The 24,137-nt window shown below is 34.4% G+C and overlaps 1 protein-coding gene across 3 annotated transcripts in view; it reads right to left on the bottom strand.

Annotated features, from left to right (window-relative positions):
- LOC118181251 (cell adhesion molecule Dscam1-like) overlaps nucleotides 1–24,137 on the bottom strand; it is a 1,046,077-nt gene that overhangs the window by 75,561 nt on the left and 946,379 nt on the right. For all 3 annotated transcript variants that reach the window (XM_085823270.1, XM_085823269.1, XM_085823271.1), the window contains 5 exons: nucleotides 23,321–23,558; nucleotides 18,979–19,077; nucleotides 14,798–14,983; nucleotides 10,396–10,689; nucleotides 7,254–7,421 (listed from right to left, as the gene is read on the bottom strand). In XM_085823270.1, coding sequence (XP_085679396.1) covers nucleotides 7,254–7,421; nucleotides 10,396–10,689; nucleotides 14,798–14,983; nucleotides 18,979–19,077; nucleotides 23,321–23,558 — 985 coding nt within the window. The remainder of the gene's footprint in view (nucleotides 1–7,253; nucleotides 7,422–10,395; nucleotides 10,690–14,797; nucleotides 14,984–18,978; nucleotides 19,078–23,320; nucleotides 23,559–24,137) is intronic.

Here is a 24,137-nt window from a genome sequence, read left to right as displayed (position 1 = left end):
CTGTATTCTAGTGCTCTGCTGTGAAACTGTCTTTACTTTTATTGCCAGGAGTTGTACTCTAGTGCTCTGTCGTGAAACCGTCTTCACCGTTATAGCCTGATAGCTTGAAAGCTATGTTGCTGATTGTTTCAGAGTGTTAATCGTAGTTTTTCGACAGCTGTAAAGGTGTCTTTGGAACTCTCCTGTGTAATACTGACGAATAAATTGTATTTTGATTCTTTATCATGTGTTGTTGCAATCTTTCCAAATCCACGAACCCGTAGAACGCAGCAATGCTTCTTATGGTGACTGATTTAAAACACTAATGTTGTAAGATTTGTGCATTATAGTTAAATATTGTCTGTTACAAAATAAAGCATATATTCCATAAATCTACTGAACTAATATTCTAAAGATTTGATTGATAAGAAGTGGTCGAAAAGTTTCAGAATTATGCTCAAATATTTAAAGATTTTGTTTCTGTCAGCGAATGTTTTCTTCGCTGTTAACGGCAGTGAAAATCTAAGATCACGTTTTTCCTTATCGCTAAATATTCGTTTCGAGTGCAAAAATATATGCATTCTTTACTTAGCCATTCAAAATGATAGAAAACGTCAAGTTTAGAGTTCTAACTAAACAAGAGAGTAAATTCTGAAGTGGCTAGGGAATTGAAATAACGTCCATAGCAGAAGCGGAATTATTTTCAATTATTCTTTTTTCAAACATTTACTTAAACTTTGGTAATAGTAGCAACGTCACTCACTTATGATCCCAGTGCTCGGAGGGAAAGTGTTTTGCTTCAAAATGACAAAATAAAAATAAATATGAGACTACGTGATTATGTAAAATAAAGCATTACATCGTGATATAAAATTAAACCTGAATTAAGCTTTCCCGTAAATAGATAGAGCAGGATAATAAAAATAAATACTTTAAATAAATACAACTTAAGCCTGGAATGTTGTTGAAAGGTTTTGTGCGTATGTGTGTTTTATCCTTTACTTCGAAATGTATATTGTTTTAGGCTCTCGGAACAGTTCCTAATGTTTATTTAATTAGCAGGAGAAAAAAATGGTAAAAATATATTTCAGGGTGCCCCTTGGCGAAAATTGGCGAATTTTGGCTATTGGACGGCAAGGAACAATTCCAAGATGGCCGCTACACAAAACCAAAATAACAAGTCAAAGAATTACATTAACTCGGTGTCCGGTACACATCGATGTATTTTCACTTTAAAAATCAGGAGAATGATGACGTTATATAATGTTGAAACAAAGTTACTCATGATCAAAACTGAACAAAATTTGTAGCCAATTGAAGCTCAATAAAGTGCATTTTAAATCACACAATGAAATAACATAAAAAAAATACATGTTATCGCATATACGCACTACAAAAAGGAAATTACCATACTTAGACTTACAATTTAGAAATTTCTGCGTCTTCACTCTTCTGCGGCACACAAAATTCCTTCACAGTTTCCAGAAACTTTCTAAAATCATCTGAACTAGAATATGCATACTGCCGTCACCACATAAATTCTCAAAAATAAGAAAAATCCTCCCTGGACTGTCGGCGGGATTTCTTGCATGAACCTTTCTTGCCACAAACCCCTTCAAAGCCATCTGAACGATCTATATGTTCGACCATACGCATTTTCTTCGTACAAAAAGGGCACTTTCAATGACTATTGAATAAACCTTTATTTACACACCAGTCAATTAATGCTTTTCTTCTTTTTGCCTTCCAAATCGTACAGAAACTTCATATTAATCTCATCACATACAGCTGTTTTTACGGTGTACAGCAGAAAATAAGCAACGTACTTCCTAACAGACATCCATCGCAGAAATAAGCCCTTACAAATATTCTCCCATCAGTCAAGTTCACCGCAATCACGTCATAATAGGGCTTCCATAGTTACCATAAATGAAACAAAAATTTGGTGATAAATGAACTAACTTGGCGATAATCCGAGGAGCACCCTAAAATATAGACTAACTTAAAAATTTATACATGTGTACATATTCATTGACTTCATTTAAAGGCGAGACTTTGATCCAATTAGGCAAATTAGTATTTAGCCATAATACCGTACTGGGGTCAGCTCTTGCAACACCAAACGAAGATAACCAGCCACGCTCCCTATACTTATCGCAGAAATTTTAAAATGCAAACTACCCAAACTTAATTAATAATTAAAAAACTCGGGAAAATAGGGAGTGAGAATCGAGAAACAAAGATGTTAGAAAAAGTAACATAAATAATACAGAAACGCATCTAAATAATATATAAAATAAATGGATTAGATATATTTTATATATTCTAAATAATAAATAAATTATATGCAATTCCTTTATCCAAAAGATTTGAATGCATGCTCACAAATTAATAAATAATGCGAACTGAAAATTAGAGGTCCTTAAATAGATAAAACAAAAATTTTGACTCACATTTCAGTCTCTATTATATCTCAATTATTATTAATAATTTTCATAATTTTTCGGGAATAAAATCATGAAATAAGTTCTTTGTGTTGAGGGATATGACTCAAACAATCGCCTGCTGTCTCCAAAAATATAATATGTTTTACATAGATTAAAACCTTGGAGAGAAAACTCATTCAAGTAAGCCGGGAACTGTCTATGAGACAAATAATAATCTAGTTTAAATCAATATCATTATATATTTTTATATTAAGGACTGGTATACGTTTCAAAGAACTTTTATTTTTCTCGAAAGGCCTCCGATTCTCAGCACTGATTCTATTCTTCATTAATTTCTTTTCTCATATATCCTGAGGTTTCTGTGCATATGTTTGTTTATCCTTTGTATCGAAACATAAAGCTTTCCCAATACATGAACATCTAGCGGCCTCTCTGCTTAATCAATTGAAAGAAAGGTAGAAATACTGTTACTTAAAAGTATACTCTCGAGATTGTGATGATTTAAAACAATTGGGCTCTCACATTTACGGTTACAGTGAAAAACATTTGAAATGTTTAAATAGCAACACCAACATTTTTTCCTAATCAAACTGCTCAGTGTATGGAAAAACCATAAATGGCGTTGGTGAGATACACACATGACGAAAATTGCCAGCTTAAAACATTTGCAAAGAAGAGTATTGTAAAGGACCAATGACAGTACAAGAGGGGAATGGGAAGGAACCTTTTATTGGAATTACAAGTTTTCAACGTGTTCCACGTTTCAAGATAGAGTAATCTCTTGTAAGTTGGGAGTTTTGTGATCACCACAATTTCCCAAACTCACACAGATGGATTCTTGGTTCTAGGCATATCTGAAATCTAAAGTGTACGAGATTTGTCAAAATTGAAAGATATCATAAAACGTGAAGTCATGTAAATTCATCTTGTGATGTTGCGAGTACGGTACGTTGAAAACTTTTAATTCTAATGAAAAGTATTTTTTCCTCTCCTTTCTTGAATGGTCATTGGTTCTTCACAATGCTGTTTTCTGAAAATGTTTCACTAAGGAAATTTTCGTTATGTGTCAATCGTTCCAAAGCCATCTAGGACTTTAGTGCTCTGTTCAGTTTGCACAGGAAAAATGGAATGCGAATCGAAAATTTCGATACGTTTTCTCTGTAACCGTAACCGTGAGAGCTTTTTTGTTTTAAATCATCGCAATCTTGAGCGCACACCTTCAAATAGAAATATTTGAAGTTTTATTTCGATTGGGCCGCTATGGGTTCATATATAGGAGTTCTTTTATGACCACCCTCTATATATTACCGTTTTGCAATAAGTCCTGAATTTATTTAATTGCCAAGAGAATAAAAGAAAGATACGTACATATTCATTTTCATGTCCTGCAATTTTTCGAACAAGTTTTTATGAATAATTTCTAACAATTCAAGGCTTTAAAACTCTTTTGGGATTCAGATAAACGGCTTATCGTTATCAAGAAGTTTACATTTTTAACCCTTTTAAAAATATTTCTTACGTGGTCAAGAGGATACAATGTTTTACTGACAGGCTTCACACGTGGTTCGTTTTATTTTTGCAGCAGGAGTTTTTTTGTTAGAGCAAAAAATACGATGCGGTAAATGCTCTTCATCTAGTTACATTTTTACCTTAAAGAAAACAGACTTACTTTGTTACATAAGATGCTGCAGAAATATTTTGTGACCATGAAGTAAATCTCTAAGGAATTACGGTGGTGGTGTATTTAATTATGGCAAAGCACACTAGGGCTATCTGCCTAAAGGGGAGGGATGCCTTCGTGGAGGACTTTCTAAGGGAAACTGGCTCGTATACACGTTACACATGGGGAAAACCACGAAAACACCCATGCAGCCAGCCCGTTCGCGGGATTCGAACCTCGAACCGAACTACCAGTGTTCAGCCACTTTACCGCTCGGGCGCTGGTGAGCCTCTAAGGAATTACGAAATCTTCATATACGTGCCCTTGAGGTGTAACCCATCAAGAAAAGGAAAATTTCAGATGTATTGATAGCTCCGCTAATACGGGAGGTTCAGATTTTTCAACTCGCTGTATTATGAGACAAAAACTGGTTTTGGAGCTCTGTCGGCTGTACCAGATGTCGCCGTTAGCTCAGATAAACCTTAGTATGAACAGTTCTTAAAGCTATGTTCAGACGGTGGTAAAAATATCATAACTGGTTAAAGCCAAGCTTCGTTGCTTGGTAACCAAACCTTGTTACGTCATAAAAACTTGTTTATGGGTTTTGGCATAAAGCTTGAAATTTTCAACTCTATGCCTGCTTGCTATCAACCAATCAGAGCAAACGTGCGAAATCTTCTGAGTGGGAAATACATCTACGCATGCGCAAATTTAGGTTCTCTAATTGGCTGCGGCTCAGACCCTGTCTTGCAGGTGTGAACGGAATTACCGCGTTTTGTGCCTTATGACTATGCCTGTATGACATTTATAGCACCGTCTGAACGAAGCCTAGAGGGCCATTCACACTGTGCTTTATCTGAGTTAACGGAGTCAGTTCCATGTGTTGACTAGCTCTGCTATTCGTGATATTCAGATTTTTCAACTAGCCTCTCTAACAGGAGAAACGGGCTTTGGAGCTGTGCGGACTACGCAAGGTGTATCCGATAGCTCAGGTAAAACCGTTCACACTGGGGTTTATCTGAGCTAACAAAGCCAATTCCATGTGTCGACTAGCTCTGCTATGCCTGCAGTTCAGATTTTTTAACTTGGTGCCCTATGGGGAAAAACCTTTTTTTGGAAATGGGTCGGTTACGTCGGTTGTCTCTGTTAGCTCAGATAAATTCCAGTGAGAACGGCCATTAAGAAATAAAAGGAAAATACCATGGAATAACGATGTTTCTCACTTCCGTATTTTTGTGATGTAGTGATCACGTTAGCATTTGGAAGATGTTAGGCTCGATTTTTAGTGACGCTATACTTGATTTGTTTTAAATGCATTTTTACTTCAGAAAAACTTAATAATAATTCCCTTTTAAATTTGCTCAACTCTGTAAATAATGTTTGATAACCTGATAATGATGCTTAACCTTGTAAGTTCTTAGGTACTTTAAAATTTTGCGAATTTCTTAATGAACTGATATGAAATAGTTAACTTACGAAATATTGCTCACTTAATGCTCGTAAAAAGTTTACGGAAAAAAAGTATTATTATGCGAGAGATTAAATTAGGGTTTTGAATGAAAACCGAAAAATTACGTATGTTATGCATTAAACATTTAGCTCATTATTCTTTCAGTAACGTATAATTTATTTGTATGAACTATAATAAAGAAAAATTGCTATGAATTTCTGACAAGGAAGAATTTTAAAAAAAGAAAGCTTTAACAAGCTAATAAAGTGATATAAATGACATACGATTTTAATCTGAAATAAATGATTAAAAGAGTCACTATTTGTTCTGCAGTGTAATTAAGAATAATATAAGTACTGTTTAATTCGAATTCTTTCAATTAGAATATCAAATAATGCATATTATTCTTTGTAATTCGTATTTTATAAGATTCAGACGGAAGAAAATATAGTAATACTATTACTAGTAGGATTTAATTAGTTAATTGCAGATTTCTCAAAAAATGAATAATGCAGAATAATTTAATGAAGATGACATTAAAACTAGTCATTAATTCTGGAAATCAGGTGATATTGTTTTCACTATAAGAATTTTTTTTGTCTTTAAATCAGAAATTATTACTTCTTCAATTGTTTTAAAAATATTGTTGCAGACTTCGTGCAGAGAGATGAATTGAAACAAAAGTGCTCGGTAATGTTTAAATAATTAATTTTACTGATTAAATAAGCGGAAAAGTCTCCACTTTGCTTTAACTTTTGATGGAATAATACTGTAGCAAGTGTTTTGCTCCTACCGGCTACGTACTGCTATTTTGAACAGATCGTTGTGCGTATGCGATTATAGTTCTGTATGAGTTTATTGAGAATAATTATTAAATTAGTAGGTCGTAATTGCTCAACTTTAAGTTATTTCAAGTGTTAAAGTGGAACCTAAATACGAATCTCAGAAAACAATTTTATTTTACTGTATTTTAACCCTTTGCGGCACAGTGTGTCTGGTCTGAACACACCTAAAAATTTCCTTCTGTGCGCTCAGAAAAATTGAATGAAAAAGGATTTATAGGTTACTCTGAACCTTTATTTATAGTAAATAGCAGCTCAACACAAACCAGTCCATATATTTTAGCCATGTTTGGTTTTTCAAGACCCTCATTTTTCAAAGAAATCTTCCAGATTTTTTTTAGGGTATAAAAGGAATTGTTTGAAAAGAAATTTCTACGTTATTTTTTTTGGCTGTATGCTAATCTCCTTATTCTATATTAGTTTTAAATTTTTACCTTGAAATCTTTCTAAAATCAAACGGCGAACCTTAGGTGCGCCCAGAACGTGCTCACCGATAATCTAGGACAACTGAGAGTCTGTATTCTTTGTTCCTCCGCATCTCATCGGTCAGTTCATGGACAACAATGCTCGTTTCAGCACTCTTTTCGAAGCTCTATTCAATCAATGAGCCACTTTGAGCACACCCACAGAATTAAAAGATAAGTGACACAAATTTTCACTTCACAAAATTATACGTGTGTACTCCTCTAGGCCTAATTAGACTGCCTATCTTTTTCTTTTTCTTTTTTTTTTTTTAAATCAAAACTCCGATTTTAAAAGGTAGCGTGCCGGAAAGGTTAAGGGATGCCACTTGGTAAGTTTTGAAATATATTATAAAATAACTTTGAAAAATTACAGATTACAGATTGGCAAGATTATATTCTGAATGACTTTACCTCTTCGCTGTGGATTGTCGACATGACGCCTCTTTTTCACAACTACACATGCCACGATGACGATGACGATAAGAACGACGACTGCGCATGCAGTGGGTACTACAATGCTGAGACTTCTGTAAAACACGGGTCGCCTTTCATCCATGCTTAGTGGCGGAGGAACTGTAGCTGCAATATAAAATATCTAATAAATGCCTATTAAAGATTAAATTTTATAAGATATCAGCCTTAGGACAATTATTCAAAAACGCAAGTAAAGTTTCTGCATACTGCTAGCTAATTTCACCTTTATGCTATTTCAATTTAAAGCTATTTCTATATACAAAGATTTTTCACACTAGGTGAAAACTTTTCGGCTTGGGGACACTCTAAATCAGTGATTCTCAACTTTTTCGATGTTGCCTCATCCCTAGGAGCGGAAACTTTTTCAACGACCCTTTTGTGAAAATCCTGTAATTTAGGTATGGGAAAAGAGGATTCCTGAATTATAAAAGGCAAAAATTTTAAGTAATTTTTTTCAGTAGATTTACACACCGATTTTTTTATTTAACTTGATAGTTTTGCTCGGAAGGTAATTACATTCTTTTGTTAAAATTGAAATGATTAATGCCAGAAACAATTGCTTAAGCGATGTTTTATGCTTAAAAATTCTTTATTCTTAACTAAATAATTAAAAAAGAATGGCAAAAAATACACTAAAAGAGTAATATCAATGAAACAATCAAGTACGATCGAGATGTCTGTGCTTAATGGTTCAGTGCCAGTTTCTGGAAGTTCGGTTTTATATTTTTAGAGAGACGAAGGCGCAAGTCCCCTCTTTCCACGATTTGGAGACAACTCTTTTTTTTTTTTTTTTTTTTTTTTTTTTTTTTTGTATCAACTCTTCGCCCGGGGTATGAGCTCTACGATTTAGCAATTAATTTTTAGACATTATAAGAGGACATCAAACCATCGTCGTATTTTTTTGATGAGTTTGCTAGCAACCCTGAGACAAACAGTGCCTTCAGAAACTTGGCTTTGATGTTCGGAAAAAACGGCAAATCTTTATTTTGTTTGTCAGTATGAAATTTTTGCAGATTCGTATCATCATTCTTTGAATTGCATGAGGGGAGCCCTAGCGTAAGTTCGTCTTATTGCTGGTAGAAATGGTGTAAATCGGATAGTAGATTTAATAAATTTTTGGGGGTTTTAAAATTAAGTTCAAATGCCAAAACATGCTCATCACTCCACTTACCGCCTAAAACATACTGCTTGTCACCCCCTGCCGCCAAAAACAAGTTTATCGCCCCTCAACATCCTTCCACTACCCCCTGGGCGGAGCGGTGACGCCTCCGTTGAGAACCAATGCTCTAAATATATGCAGAGCCAAAAGTTCTCTTGTGTGGATTGGTGGTAGGGAAAGAGGTTTGCGAGACCCTCAGATTAAAGTATGTTCGAGAAGCGCAAGAACAATACTGGACGGATTCTACCACAACAGTGGACCTTCGGCGGTGTTTACCGCGAAACAAACGAATGTTTCCACGTGAAGGTGCCAAACCTATCCATGAGCATTTTATTAGAGGCAATTAAGGAAAATATCAAACAAGGAACTACAATATACTCGGATTCATGGAAATCATTCTCGCACTGAAAAACTGGAAAAGTTTCAAATATTTCAAAGTGAGCAATAAATACAATTTTGTCAATTCGGAAACTGGAACGTACACACAAAATATAGAAAGACTGGGGTAACGTCAAATGGCGAAATAAACAAACACAGAGGAACGGTACATCATCATCTGGAAAGTTATCTTGTGGAATTTATGTGGAGAAGGGAAACGAAAAAAAAAAAAAAAAAAAAAAGGAGAGAGAGGATGAATTGAGAAAATTTTGTCCAGTTCAGAAAGTCCATTTGAGAAAATTTTAAACGATATTAAAATGTTTATGCCTCCAAAGTAAAATATTCTTAAAACTAACATTTGTTAACGTTTTTTTATGTGTATATTGTGTGTCGTCATCAATAAAGTCTGCTTGGCAAGATTTGCAGCATTATTAATATTTTTTACGTGTATACTATGTATTATCGCCTATAAAGTCTACTTGGCGAGATTTGCGCATGCGAAATGGAAAATTACCGTTATTTCAATAGTTTTTATGCTTGTTCAATTTTTAAGTCTCGTTCAGCACTTCAACACAATCGTAATTGCCTAATCTGTCTTTACCAGTTATTCATAAGCCCATTGTTTATCAGTATCAGCGAGTGTTTAAGATCTAATTAATTCGTGTTTGACTTCTTTCGTGTTTGATTCGATGCAATATCCCCAACTGGCCTCATCCTACAGCTGAGGTGACATTGCGACTAACTACTGGACATGACTTGGCGGCGCACATGTTTCTCAATGATATCCTGCCAAGCCCAACCTACCCACTATGCAACAATAGTATTCTAGATACAGGCCATTACTCAGTGCATTGAAAATTTTGAAAAAATCTCAGACTGAATGATTAAAAGACTGGTTTGCGAGACTATGCAAGGGTCAATGACTTTTACTTCCTTTTGTTTATGTATCTTATTTATGCATTTTGTTATGTTATTTTGATCACGTGGAGTACCTAGCCATTAAAAATAAAAAAAAAAATTATGCATCTTTATGTTAACGGAATGAAGTTGCTATCCAATCAATATACTTAAATCAATGATGTTATCCGTCTTAACACTAGAAATTAAAGTCATTATTAGGATGCATTATAATTTTCTAATAAATTCCTATAATTAAGACACAATAACATGCCGAATAAATACTAATTCAGAAGTCAAACAACAAAAATCAGCGTTATACTACATTCCTATACTATAGCTAATATATTTTGAGAAAGCATATTATGCTGGAATCCAGAAGCTAATAAAGTGAATAATAGTAATTACTAATATCAGTTTGGGGGATATTAGAGTAGTAAGGATACTGATCTAATATCCCCAAATAAATATTAAATCAATAATCTTTCATATATTTAATTATAATAAATTATCACAATGTATTCTAAATAAGCTATAGCTCTGCTCTAGTGTTTGGTATAACTGAGCAGAAATTAAATCATTGCTAAATTCATGAATGAACATTATTGCTAACATTTTTACTTTAGATCAATTTAGAATTCTTACCTCCAAAAGCTGTTAAGGTAGCAAATAAGTATTCTGCCTCTGTAGGTCCAGCTTCACTATGGGCTGTCATGAGAATGGTATACCACGTTCCTGGTGTAAGATCCGAAATGACAAGTAACTTTTGCTCGGGTACAATATTATTGGACACCAAAATCCATTCCTTCTGGGTGTTTGCTTTGTATTGCACGGTAAAAAAATTGATTGGGCAGGCTCCTCCCAACCAAGTGTTCAGGTGCAGTGATACGGCTGTGGAGTTGACACTGAGCAATGCATCTCTCTTTGGAGGGTTAGGAGCTAAAAGAAAATATCTTGCTGCTTAAATTATATGAAATATTCAAAATTTTAGCATAACTTTTTTATGGAACTTCGCTAGTCATTAAAGATACGAAGTTTGAACATGATCTTATACTAAGAAAGGCTAAGAGAAAAAAAATATGTATGGCGTGGAAACACTCACACTGTGATGTTTTTGATTGATTTCACGAGTTGATTTATTTTGGTAACTTTACTGCTCAATGTTGCCCAGAGTTAGGTTGTAAAATAAAACGATAAAATAAATGATCCACCTTTGTTTAATCTTTATTTAATATTATTTAAATATTGTTATTAATTTGTGCTTATATAGGTAATTTTAATAGAATTATAACTAAAATTGTATTTTCCTGTGTAGACAAATTTTTAAGAAAAATCTATAACGGAAAAGTAAGAATTCAGGGGCACGCGCATTTAACATTGAATAAATGGATATCTTGGTAATTTACATTAAAACTGAATAAATATAATTAACCACTTGGTTAGCTGTAACCGTAATTCCACACTATTATTGCTTTCCAGAAATTTTGAGAAACAGAAAGTACTAGAAATATCTCGCGACAGGTTGAAAAGCATGAAATGCCAGACAGAGAGCATCTTAGTTCAGTTGTTTAGTTTTTGTTGTTGCGAGATGTTAAGTTCCACTGACACTCTCATTTCGAGAATTTCGAGTGAACTGAGATATTCAAGTTAGCTTTCTCTTTAGATGCGCTTTGCATTGCTTTATATTTAACGATTATAGTAGTTTATAGTATAACTACTGATTATACTGCGTTATACTGTGAACACTTATCTCTGACACACAATATCTCTGAGGCAAATTCCAGAGTTCTGTTATATTTCTGTTGATAAGAATAAATTTTATTAACTTATTATCGGACTCATGCATTCAATTTATTGCAAACCCGTACGCACGCGACAATATTATTTAATTTCGTCTAACCTTATCGCCAAGTTTCAACAACTTTAAAATTAGGTTTATTTTCTACTTCATAATTCTTCCATTCTCATTCTCACTCAATTCATACCGTAGAGAGTTTTATACTTTCGCTTATACAATTTGTTAGGGAAGGGGCTTAAATTTGACTTTAATTTGAGAATATTTATTAATAAGTTTAGAAATGTCTTAGAAAATGTGTTTTGAAAAATTCAAATTCCTTTATTTAAACTCATTAAAACTCCTACATTAAAATTTGATTGAAATATTTCCAATCCAAAATTTTTCTGAAGAATATCATTTTAATTTAGCATAATTAATTTTCCTGTTATTTTAATTATGGCTTATGATTTCATTTCGTACATTCAAATCCGTATAATTAATCTAGCGATGTCATGAATTTTCGGAGTAAATTTTTAAATTAACACCTATTAAAAATGAAAAATTTATGAATTAAAAGTGAATAAAATATAAGTCTTGCTAAAATCTCTCAGTTATTCAATTTAATCTTTATTAATATGTTTTCGCAATGTTTAGTCTGATGTGTTAAAAATTTTGTATTGTGTAAGTTTTGATCTAACTAGTGCATCGACTCTTGAAATTTATGCATCGTTTTCGAAACTCTCCTGTGAAGCTTAAATCACTTTTAAATGCCTTTTTGCATAAATCGAAATTGAAAGGGTTGAAAGTTTACAGTAGGGTGACCCTTGATATTTTTGTCAATATTTTTTGATGTCGTATTGGGGCCAAGAAGGATGTTTCCAAAATGGCTGTCGTCCCAAAACAATGCCTGAAACTTATGCTGTAACAACAACATTACTTTCCTCATTTGTTTTTGGCTATGTCTCATCGTCATTGTCGGGTGATTGCAGTATACAATTATCTCATATAATTGATATAATCCCAGAAGCATAATTCAAAAGTGCATATCAGTATCGCCACTAAGGTAGGGGTTTCATAAATGGACCAATCAGCTTCTATTGCTCTTGTGACGCTGAAAATTTAAAACTTTGCATATAAGCGCAAGTTTTATTTTACGTTTGGTTCACAGTTATAAATGTATGGTGGTATAAATCATTTTAGTAGAAAATCTTGTAAGGCTTTCATTTTATAAGTTATCGTCAACATTTTACTTTTGCGAAACTTATCACACACTGATATTCGAATTAATATTCGTGGCATATTATCACTCTTTATATCGAGAAAATGACTCAGGCTACAGTTAACCTCGAATATTATGCATTTACGACCACCGGGGGATTAAAAGAATTCAAGTGTATAATTTTTTTATGAGCTGAGAATAGCAGGAAGTGTTACAACGGATATATATTCTTGTCTCATCATCTGCATGCATTTGATTTTGAAAGATGATTTGATTCATTACCTATTGTTAACATTAACAGATATATATAAGTAAATTAAATACATTCTTTGTGAATAAGATAAATTCATTTTGTTTGAAGAGCATTTCTTGTGCAGGCAATACTTTTAAGAGTAAACAGTTATTAATATGAAATGAACACACTAAATTTATAGGAATGCAAATCAGGAAATTCACATTAAAGAAAACTGCGCATTGCTTATTATTATAGAACATCATTTTCATATAGACTGCAGTTAAAAATGCTAAGACTTCTGCTATTTACGTATATAATTATGCTTATATTTGATCTAAATTCGCTCTAAAAATTTTCACAATAAATATGCGATACTTTAATTAATTTGTACAGAAAATTGTGTTGCAAAACGTTTCCAACCATCTTGCTTAACGCGCAGAAAATGTCATATTAAATGACAGAAATGTTACTGGAAGCCTTTAGTCCAAGCTAGAAACCACTCTCTCGGGGGTGATACATTGTGCACTTACGGAATATGCATCCCGGAATGGATACTCCTCTTCCTGATTTCAGTAGCGGCGACGCCACACAAATTCCTCAAAATAGGATTTGAAAATATCATCCCACGACAGCCGAAGACCCCGCTTGCGAATGTAAATCCACACGCCCTCAATAGTGTTGGTATAAAAGTCAATTTCGAGCAATGTTTTAGCAACAAACCCACTCATAGCCATCCAATTGATTCTTAAAGTCGACCAGATGCAATTCGTTCGTACAAAATTGACATTTATGACGACAACTAATTAAAACTTCATTCAGATCCCGATTACATATATGTGTTCTCCCTCCTTCTAGCAATGCCTTCGTGGTATAACAATAGCGCACTCGGCGCGTATTTGAGAGATCGGGTCTCGACAAGAGCACTGCTCGTTTTCCTCTTGCTTCAAAGTAACCTAATGATTCTACAAGTAGTGCCGAAACTAAAAGGTGGTGGACGACAATTCGTCACCACCAGGATTTGTTCATTGGACCCCCTAATCTGCAGTAGGTCTTTGAAAAAGAGAGTATATAAGGTACTTTCTCTCTCCTTTCTGCATGCCTTCGTAGTACAATTGGAAGCATACTCGACGCTTATTGAAGAGGCCAGGGTTCGAATGGCCCTGAGCAGTTTTCAGGTCTATAAATAAATTATAGATTATAAAATAATACCTAATGAATCTACAGACATAGCTTTCTTATCGCTTCGCTCTAGATCATGAAAAAAAACGAATATTTGTTTTGCTAGAGTTACTTCTTGTAGAAGTGGCAGGTCAACGATTAATTAGAACCAGCGAGCTTACGAAAACCAAAGGTCAATTAAAGGCAATTAAAATTCCAGTAATTCAAAATACGGGATTTGTAGTATGGGTAACACGTACTACAAATCCCGGAGCCCTCCCGGAGACTAAACTAAGATGTTCCAATCAGATTATATTTAAGAAAATCATTGGCACGTAATAAAAGAAATGGCTGTCAAAGCACTTGGGAAAACACAGTGGATTCTAGGTTACCAGAAAGCTTCTAGCAGCATCAGTGTCTGGCTCCAAATCAAAGGACATCCTTTCTGCACTAGAGCCGTGAAAGGTTTATTTTATGTGCTTATACGAATAAATTTATCTCGTTGTGTAGTTTATTATTATAAATTATTTAGTTAAATTATTTACTTTATGTAGTTTATTATGAGTTCTGTTACTCTGAACGCAATAATTTATCGCTCAAGTTTTTGCCTTGATACAAGAGTCAAACTTTGTTTAGTATTAAAAAAATATGAGCTTACCTGAACCAGAAGTCTTTCCAGCGATTACTTCGCTTGGCTTTCCTTTGCCAACAGTGTTAAATGCGACGATATAAAACTGATAATGAGAACCACAATATAAATCTTGGAAAGTATAACTGGTTTGATGACCAGGCACTTGTCTCTCTTCCCATGTTTCAAATTCTTTCTTAAAATAGATATAGTAACCTGCAATAATTAACGATCCATATATTCATGGTAAAAGGTCTTATAATGTGTGAAATTCTTCCTCATTCATTCTAAAATAAATTTATGATTTATAGTTACACTACTTCATTAAGTTTACCATAATTTTATTTAAGAAAGAATTATCAGGATATGGCCGATTATAATAACTGAATTCAAATAAAATATCATAACAGAACTCAATTGAAAATGGAAACGAAACATTTTAGTACAATGAAAACAATAAGAATTAGATTATTGTATCGAGTGCCAAGTAAGTAACTCTCCAAAGTAATTATGTCATGCCTGTTTACAATGCAAAACATTTTCTACTATTATTACCAACATACAAAACAGTATTATTTTTCTTAAATTACATTTAAGAATACACTAAGGAGGGAGGCACCCAGACCCGGGCCTTTTTCAAGTCCTTATACCGTTAAATACGCCACCTCCATTAGAGGCTATCCAAGGAGGCATAACCCCCCCCCGGTCATCCCAGGGAGACAAAACTGAACACAGTAAAAGTTGAAAGCACAGAAGTCACTGGTGTGGTGACCTATCAAAGAAAAGGAAGTATGATCAAAGGCTGTCTTCCAGTGTTATCCAACGAGAGACAAACTCCCACGGACAACTTTCGATTTCACAACGGAGAGGGAGGCGTCCAGAGCTAGTCATTTTTCAAGCCATTAAATGCGCCACCTCCTCCAGAGGCGATCCAAGGAGGCACAACTCCCCGGTCAACCCAAGGGGTCAAAACTACACACAGTTAAAGTTTAAAGCACAGAAGTCAGTGGTGGTCATCTATAAAAGAGAAGGAAGTATGGTCAAAGACTGTCCTACAGTGTTGAAAAAGGAGAGAGAAACACTCAAGGACAAATTTCGATTTCATACCGGAGAGGGAGACTCTCAGACGTGGTCCTTTTTCAAGCCCTTACACCGTTAAATGCGCCACCTCCACCAACGCGATCCAATGAGGCATAACCTTCCGGTCAACCCAGGGAGACAAAATTTCACACACTCAAAGTTTAAAACACAGAAGTCAATGGGGTGTGGTCACCTATACAAAGAAAAAGAAGTATAGTCAAAGACTGTTCCCCAGTGTTGCCCAAGGAGAGAAACCCCCAAGGACAACTTTCGATTTCAAACCATGTAACGTCTCCACAGCCAAGAGGCATACCAGTACGGTGCCTGCTGAGCCTGAACTTTCGATTGAAGAATCGATGGTTCTAGTCACTGCGATGACTATGTACACTAGGAGCCGTGTCTATCTAAGTACAGGTCTTAGCCAGAAACCTGAGGGTTGTAGAAAACTGAGAAACCAATTAAATCATAGAATAATTTGGTATTTTTCTTTCTGTTGACGTGTCACATTTGGCTGCTAACAGTTTTACCACATTGCACTTTTTATTTTTCAAATCAGAAAATTAGTTTTTTGATTGTTAATTAAATATTAAAATATCAGCTGCTTAGAAAATACACTAAGCTCTATAATTATTCTGCTTTCTTAAATATCTTGCGCTTTTTAATTTTACAATTGACAATTATATGATGTGAAAAGGAAAACTAATCTTTAGTACTGGCATAATTGAGAAAACTAAATTAAATAATGAAATAAGTAAGTATACAGTTAAAAAATATGTGCATGCATTAACATGCACTCTATATGTCTATCGTAAAGTATTAATTAAAAAATTATATTGAATTATTCTAGTAAACGTTATCTCCGCAATGTCAGATGTTGCAATTTTAAGAAGTTGATTGGAGAAAATTTTCATATAACCTAAAGGGTTTCATGGTTCAGTAAAGTCTATTTCGCTTTGGAAACATACAAATTAGACATTAATAGCACTTATAAGAAATTTCTGCTGCCTTTTTAGCATGCCTTTGTTATGTAGTGATCTGCACGCTGGGCGCGTATTCCAGAGGTCAGTGGTTCGATTCCCGGCGAGGGCGTTGCTCATTTTTCATTACTCCTGCTTTAGAAATAACCTAATGTCTTTACAGACTAATGAATAATTATTTTCTAGCCTTGTGAAACCAAACAGAAATTGGAAGAAGGGTGAATTATTTATTTATTCAAATATAAAATTAACAAATGACCCAACTTGGGTTACAAGAAGGTAGTAGCTTCTGGCTTAACAGAATAACATAACAACCAATAATTTCAAGGTGTGGTAGATTAGCCTAACGGCTCACAGAATATTTTAACGCGCAGGAAGAGTTCTGGTTTGTAGTAAACCAGCGAGACAAGCCTAATGGCTAGAGCACTCAACACCTCTAACGCAAGTCCCTAATAATCACAGCACAATGCGGCTTACAGACACGCTCTAAAACTAACTTCCGAAACTCTTGCTTAAATATCACTTCATTCTACCTTTAATCTAAATAAACTCTAGCTATCTCGTTTACATTCTAGCATAAAAGCTTGGGTAAAAAGACAGTAATAGGAAAGTGCTAACTTAAAATAAACTATTAGTTAAAAATGAATAGATAAACCTCGCAGCACCATACGCATGGTCTAAATTATTAAAAATAAAATATACAAGTATACAAATATAGAAAACAACACTGTAAGCTAATGAATTTAGATACAATATACCGTATTTATTAGCGTATTCTCCCTTCAGTTTTATATCCAATTTTATCGTACGAAATTCGAGAGGGAAATATTATGGAAATAATTTAATTTTCGCAGGACGCGCTTGCAGGAAAAAACGGAACAAATGAAAAGTATTTATAAATAAATTACTGATAATTAATGAGAGTATTACTTATTAAATAAAGACCTATATTCCAAGAAGAATACATAATGTTGCGTTTCGAAGGGGCGCGGGAATTTGGAGTGATTAATCGACAACACTTGATGAAGAATTAAAGCACAATTTATTTTGCCAGTATTACCCAAATTTTGCCAGTATCTCCAGTTCCAAAATCACGTTTACAGTTGTCGAAAAACTACTACAAATACACCGATGCAATCACCAACATAGCCTTCAGGCTATCGGGCTATAACGGTGAACACAGTTTCACTGCGAATCCTTAAGTACAGCTCGTTCGAAAGCTCACGGAGATACTGGTTATCAAGGAATGACAGTCGGTCAGAAATTTAAGTTCAAGCATTATTTAAGTTTGTTACGTTTGATTTATGTTGCAAACATTTTTATCATAATTCTAGGGCTTTCCTTATTTTGCATAACAAATTAATTTTAATTTTGATACCTGTTCTAAGCTTCTCAACTTCCCCTCACATTCTCTCGCCAGAATGTAAATTTAAAGTTAAGTGAAGTGCTATTTAAACGTGTGAATTTCTCAGTTAATTAAGAGTGCGTTTCGCTAGCCAAGCGTACGTTTCGTTGTTATTTCGCGGTCACGCTAGTAGGCCTCTTGGCCTTATCAGATTAGTATCAGGTGGATAGATTCCTCTGATACCACCTCTTAGGCGTAAACTTAAGTGAGCTCTTGCACTATTTGTTTCAGGTTCACTTGTATTGTATTCTACGTTTTAGTTTTCACCACAAGTGGTCGGTGTCTTTGTAACACACGAAGTCCGTGCCTTTCTGTTAATTAGTTTGAATTAATAAAGAGTTATTTTCACCCTTCTTCTGTGCTGGTATTTAATTCAATCCTGTGCGAGAATTTGCCAAGTTCATTGTAGAATCTAATTTAGATTATGTGGCATAATAGAGACAGATCTTACATAGTGACTTTATAAATGGAATTCAGAGTGACAGAAAAAAAAATCTTTTATTCATTACGTTGTAGGTTTTAAGCATAAAAAAAGTCCTTTTTCGGTCGTTGCAACATTACACTCTCTGAACAAATAAATAAATTTAAAAACTCTCAGTTTAACATTTAAGTATAATAATAACGGTAAAAATGCTGAAGTTTTACCTTCACCGCTTCACCGGTGAATAGTACAGAAAGTATCCAAAATACACTTTATTCAATACTTCATAAGTCTTTAACAGAAATGCAGAACAGAGAGATGTATTTACCTGTTATGGGACTGTTGTCTTTCTCCGGAGGCAACCACTTGAGCTGGATGGAAGAGGTTGTTGCAGATGCTATAGTTAAATTTGGTGAGATGGGAGGATCTAATAAATAAAATTACATAAAACGTTCCTTTATATGCTTATCGAACAAAAATTTAATTATAGAAGTGAGAAATTAGGTAAAGCTACAAGACATAAAACTGACAATACTTTAATAATTTCTACACGAATTATTCGAAAAATGTGGATACAGGCTCTGAGCTTTTGAATACGATATACTCTAGTCACGTGTTTCCCATTACGAAGGTTTCAGAATTAAGGTAAGAAACTGTATGGAAATTTCGATGTTATGGGCACATGCGAACTAAGTAACATAAAACATGAAATTTATATGAGGGCAAAATTTATTGCTACAAAATATTCAATATGATTTGACAAATACAAAATGTTGAGCACATAATTGGCAGATACACTTGTAACATCTAAGTATGAATAACAGCGTAGTTAACTACATTTGTGTGCAAAATCAATATCAGGAGAATTTGCAATTAAGTCTATTTTTAAGAAAAGTAATTAAGCACTAATTATGCCTCCGAAGAATTATGCAGATGCTCAGAATCGAATACGTAAGCTTACACCCACGTGTCTGCGGAGCTGTGATTGTGTATGGGATATACGCGCACAAGTTTTCGAGTATTTGTATGCTCATACTCCTTTTCGACATTTGCCGTGTTTCTCGCAAGAGTTGAGTAAGTTTTGTAAGGTATTAGGTGAAATGAGTAGCTACAAACGTATGGATGATGGAATGAGATGGAGTATTGTCGGTAGATTGGTAGCAGGCCAATCTTAACACAGGGATACAGAGCTCAATGCAATTCTCAGTGCTGTTTATAGTTTTTGGAAACAGTTTCAACAAACTCTATCCATATCAAGAAGACTTGAACGAAGTCGATTAAGATTTACAACAACGAATGAGGATAGGTATTTGACACTTTAGAGCTCAACAGAGGACAGCTACAGCTTCGTGACACTGACGTGAGTTGTACGCTGCCACTGGAATCTACGAAATTCACGGTCTACAGTTGTCAGAAAATTCATGAGACAAGGCTGTATGACAGAAGACCCGCTATTTGTGTCCAGTTCATTGGAGCACACAAGACAGCGCGTTTAGCACCATGCAGACAACAGGTGGCTTGGATCATTCTTCCCTGGAGCATCGTGCTTTTTATACATGAATCGAGATTCAGCCTAAACACTGATTTTCGGCATATCTCCATCTGCAGAGAGCCTGGGACACGGTACAATCTTTTCCTCATCATGTAAAAGTATCATTATAGTGGTAGAGATGTAATGGTTTGAACAAGCAATATGTTTGGCGGTCGCACACACTTGAAGGGTTTTGATAATGACTCTTGTCTGCTACTGAGTACAGAAAGGATATCGTAGAACCCTATGTTCGCCTTTTTTATGTTCGGCCCTATGTTCGCGCAGTTGGTCTTCTTGTTAACGGATGACAACGCTCGTCCACATAGGGCTTAGACAGACGGCGATTACTAGGAAAGCGAGGATATTCGCAGCGTGGTTCGGCCTAGCAGATTTCCCGACTAGAGCATGCCTGGAATGCTCTTGGGAGGGTAATTTAATCTCCCCAATATGCATTCGAGAACCATGCTGGAGTTGAAAACTTCCCTGCTGCAGGAAAGGGATCGACTGCCACAGGGACTCCTCAACTGGCTCCCATCTATTAGTAAGCCGTCAACCTGTTTGGCTGTGACAGGGAATCACACTCCATGTCAGACTCATTTATTAGTTCGGACATCCCTGAGCTATACTGATAGCTTTACTGATGATCATACCTACATAAAATGAGTTTTGAATATATAACGTTATAAATGCACGTTTATACCGAATTTCATTAAAACCAGTCCATTAAGTTTTCAGAAATTTGCTCTTTAAGAGATTATTGCATATGGCTACAGTCCCTGCTAGACGGGACTTTTCTGAGAAACGAAATTCTGGTAGCATTGGTTTAAATGGGAAGATTCCTAGAAAAAAGAGACCCCTTGCAGAGAAGTCCCGCCTAGCCGCCACGGAAATAATGTTGCGGCTACGCGGGATTTTTTCAAACCTCACCGAAAATGTCTCGGGTTCCGAGTGGAGACAACCAATCAGACGAAAGTTCTGCTTCTGAAAGATCACGTGATCCCAATTTGAGCGGTAATCGATTACTGTTTGGCATTCAAGTCTTTGTAGTAAGTGAGAATGGTAACCTAGCTACGTGTGTTTCCCGAAATTGTGCGGGTTCTGAGAATTGTCTCTTTCGACGTCAAGTCCCTTGTAGCCGAAACATAACGTGATTGGGGCCTTAGTTAAAACGGGTTTCAAATCAGCCATTATGAATAAAAATAAATACTGTACTAAAAACATTTAGGAAATTAAGAAGGAAATATTGGAACGTACTCACCCCAATGCTAATGTTTCTACACTACACCATGACATACGCATAATTCACAAATCGAAAGTAGACTACCTCCAACAAAAATGAAAATGAAAGCTAATTTGAATAAATCACAGGTATCCATAGCTTGCGAAGTCACTGCTGCGGTAGCACAGACCAAAAATGCTTAAGAATAAGATTCTTAAAAAAGATTTTCTTTATTTACACAAACACTTTAAAATAGAAGAAATGCCGTCCACGTGACGACACAGCATTTTTCGATGCACGCATCACTGAAGAGCACTTTAGAAAAAATAATAAAGAATAGAAACACGCCAATTACATACTTGACAGATTGTTACCATAGCAACCATAATTAAATCATGAGGCAGTAGCGCCATCTGTTGTTGCCAAGGCACACTAGAAATTTGTTTGGTAACAAAAAATACTACACAGGAGCAAAGATCTTAATTTTGCACTGGAGTATACGTATAAATTCTGCTCATTCTAAGACGCTATTTCTACGTGCTGGCGAGTTTTCTCCTTCCCTTAATTCTAACTGTGCACACAAGGTGCGATACAAAAGGATGAAAGTTAACATATATTTTTATTTTTCACAACTATTGAGATTTAAGCTTAATATAATACGAAATTTAAATGACACATTCATTCATGTGTTGACACTTTAATTAATACGAACTCTGAATTCGTTTGTGTCCTCTGGGGTCTCTGGTGTACTTATAACTTCGTTTATGCAAAATATGTGACTTTCGTGCGACTTAAACTGATACACATATTTAATTTTAAAATTTGAAGTCCTAGTCAAGAGTCGCATACAAATTTAAGACTAAATTGTTTATTTTTGTACCCAACTAAAAATTCAGTATTAATTTAGAAAAAAAAATATTAGATGTGATTATTGGCGATCTTTGCTATGCAGACTCGTGAAAAAATCGAGCTATATAATTTTCTAAAATTTACATCTTATTCACAGAATCTTAATAGTATTCATGTTCTAGAAAACTGAGACAGGCTGCGAGTAAGGTAGCCAACTTATAACATTGTTTGCAATAAACAGAAATGAAAAAAATTCTAGTTTAAGGATTTTTTTTATGATTATTGTATTTAGATTCTAAAATAAAACTTCATGAGGCTATTGAAAATATAATTTTGGCATGTGGTAAATTATGAATTATTTGTGCGCAAATTTCCTTGACACTCCATACGTAATATATTAAAAATTTAAAAAAAGTTACATACTAATAAATCACAAAAGAATAGTATCACCGAAAGCTTAAAAAAAAAAAAAAACGGCAGTCTCGAAAAATTCAAATCTATTTTTTAATCCATTTCTCAAGACAGCCGAGAGGGTTTGCAAAAATCCGAAATTTTAAACATAAGTACCTCAATTAAATTTTGTCACAAGAAAGTAAAGATTTTTTGTTATATTTTTTTATAATGCGTAGAAACTTTCGTTAAATAGCTATAAGGAGCAGGAGAACATGTGATATATAAGATTTCATAATTTTTGCAAAATTGTTTCTTTAAATTTCAAAATGCCATAAGATAAATATTTGCATCATTTAAAATAAAAATAGAATTTAAAATAAATATATTTTGCAAAAGGCTTAAATTAAGGAAAACCTTTCTAACGTATTGTCGGACCGTCCATAAGGTCCTTAACTTGTGACAAATCTATAAAAAATATCTCTATTTATATAAGCTTTTAATGAATATGCATGGTTTAAAGATTAAGAATAAGTTATATTATGATGATAAGGAAATTTAATTTCCAAGGTCAACAATAGCTACATGTATAAAATAAAATGCAGAAATATACTTTTTTTTAAAAAATTCAAAGGCAAAATCGAATATTTGTTTTTTTTTTGTATGAACTTCAAGACTTACCACTTTGCAAGGTGTCTACAATGAGTTCTTCGCATGGTGGACCTGATCCTTTCTCATTAAATGCCTGTACTACTATGCTGTATTTTGTAGCTCGACGAAGATTGGTTAAAATGATCTCTTCCTTAAAATCTCCCTGTACTTCAACAGTTTGGTATACATAGTTATCATGGCCTCCATATGGCTTGTAACCAACATAATAACCTTTAATATTTCCATTTCTCAAGTCTTTTTTCGGAGGCTAAAATGATAAATAAAAAAAATTACTGAAAATATAAAATGTTTTTTAATTTTTTAGCCATTACTAAGTTTGCAATACTAATACTTTACGGATTATTTTTACTTTTTCGAATGCCCGTTTTCGAAGTAAAAATAACTAAATTTTACCTAGGAAACTCTGTAGTTAGGCACTTAAGTTAAAACTAAATTATAGGTAGGAAAAATTGTATTTTAGGAAACCTCTAGCTACGTTGTAGTAAAAGGACAAGACTTGGTTGCCGAATTGCTAGAAATGGGCACTTATAAACTTAATTAGAAGGAAGTTCCTAAAATAAACACAACGTATTTGTTATTTACAGTGTTATCTTACAGTCATGATAAGGAACTGTTAATATTTCACAATACAAAAAATTTAGTATAGTTCGTCCGCATTATCCGCGACCATGAACACAAAACGCATGCGCCATTCGGAATGAAATATTCTCATAACCTTTAACTGCTGTGAGCGGTCTCTCAGACGGCGAGACATTTTCCATTAAATGCTTCCATCCCTTAGAATAATTAACGGGTATTGCCATTCCTAGTACCTTCCTAAATCAGT

The sequence above is a fragment of the Stegodyphus dumicola genome, chromosome 9 (genome assembly GCF_044657685.1).
Source record: "Stegodyphus dumicola isolate Sdum_Otavi_A_Nest chromosome 9, ASM4465768v1".
In the NCBI taxonomy this organism is placed as follows: Eukaryota; Metazoa; Arthropoda; class Arachnida; order Araneae; family Eresidae; genus Stegodyphus; species Stegodyphus dumicola.
Note: the sequence above shows the minus strand (reverse complement) of the source record. Positions and strands in the feature narration are given on the sequence as shown.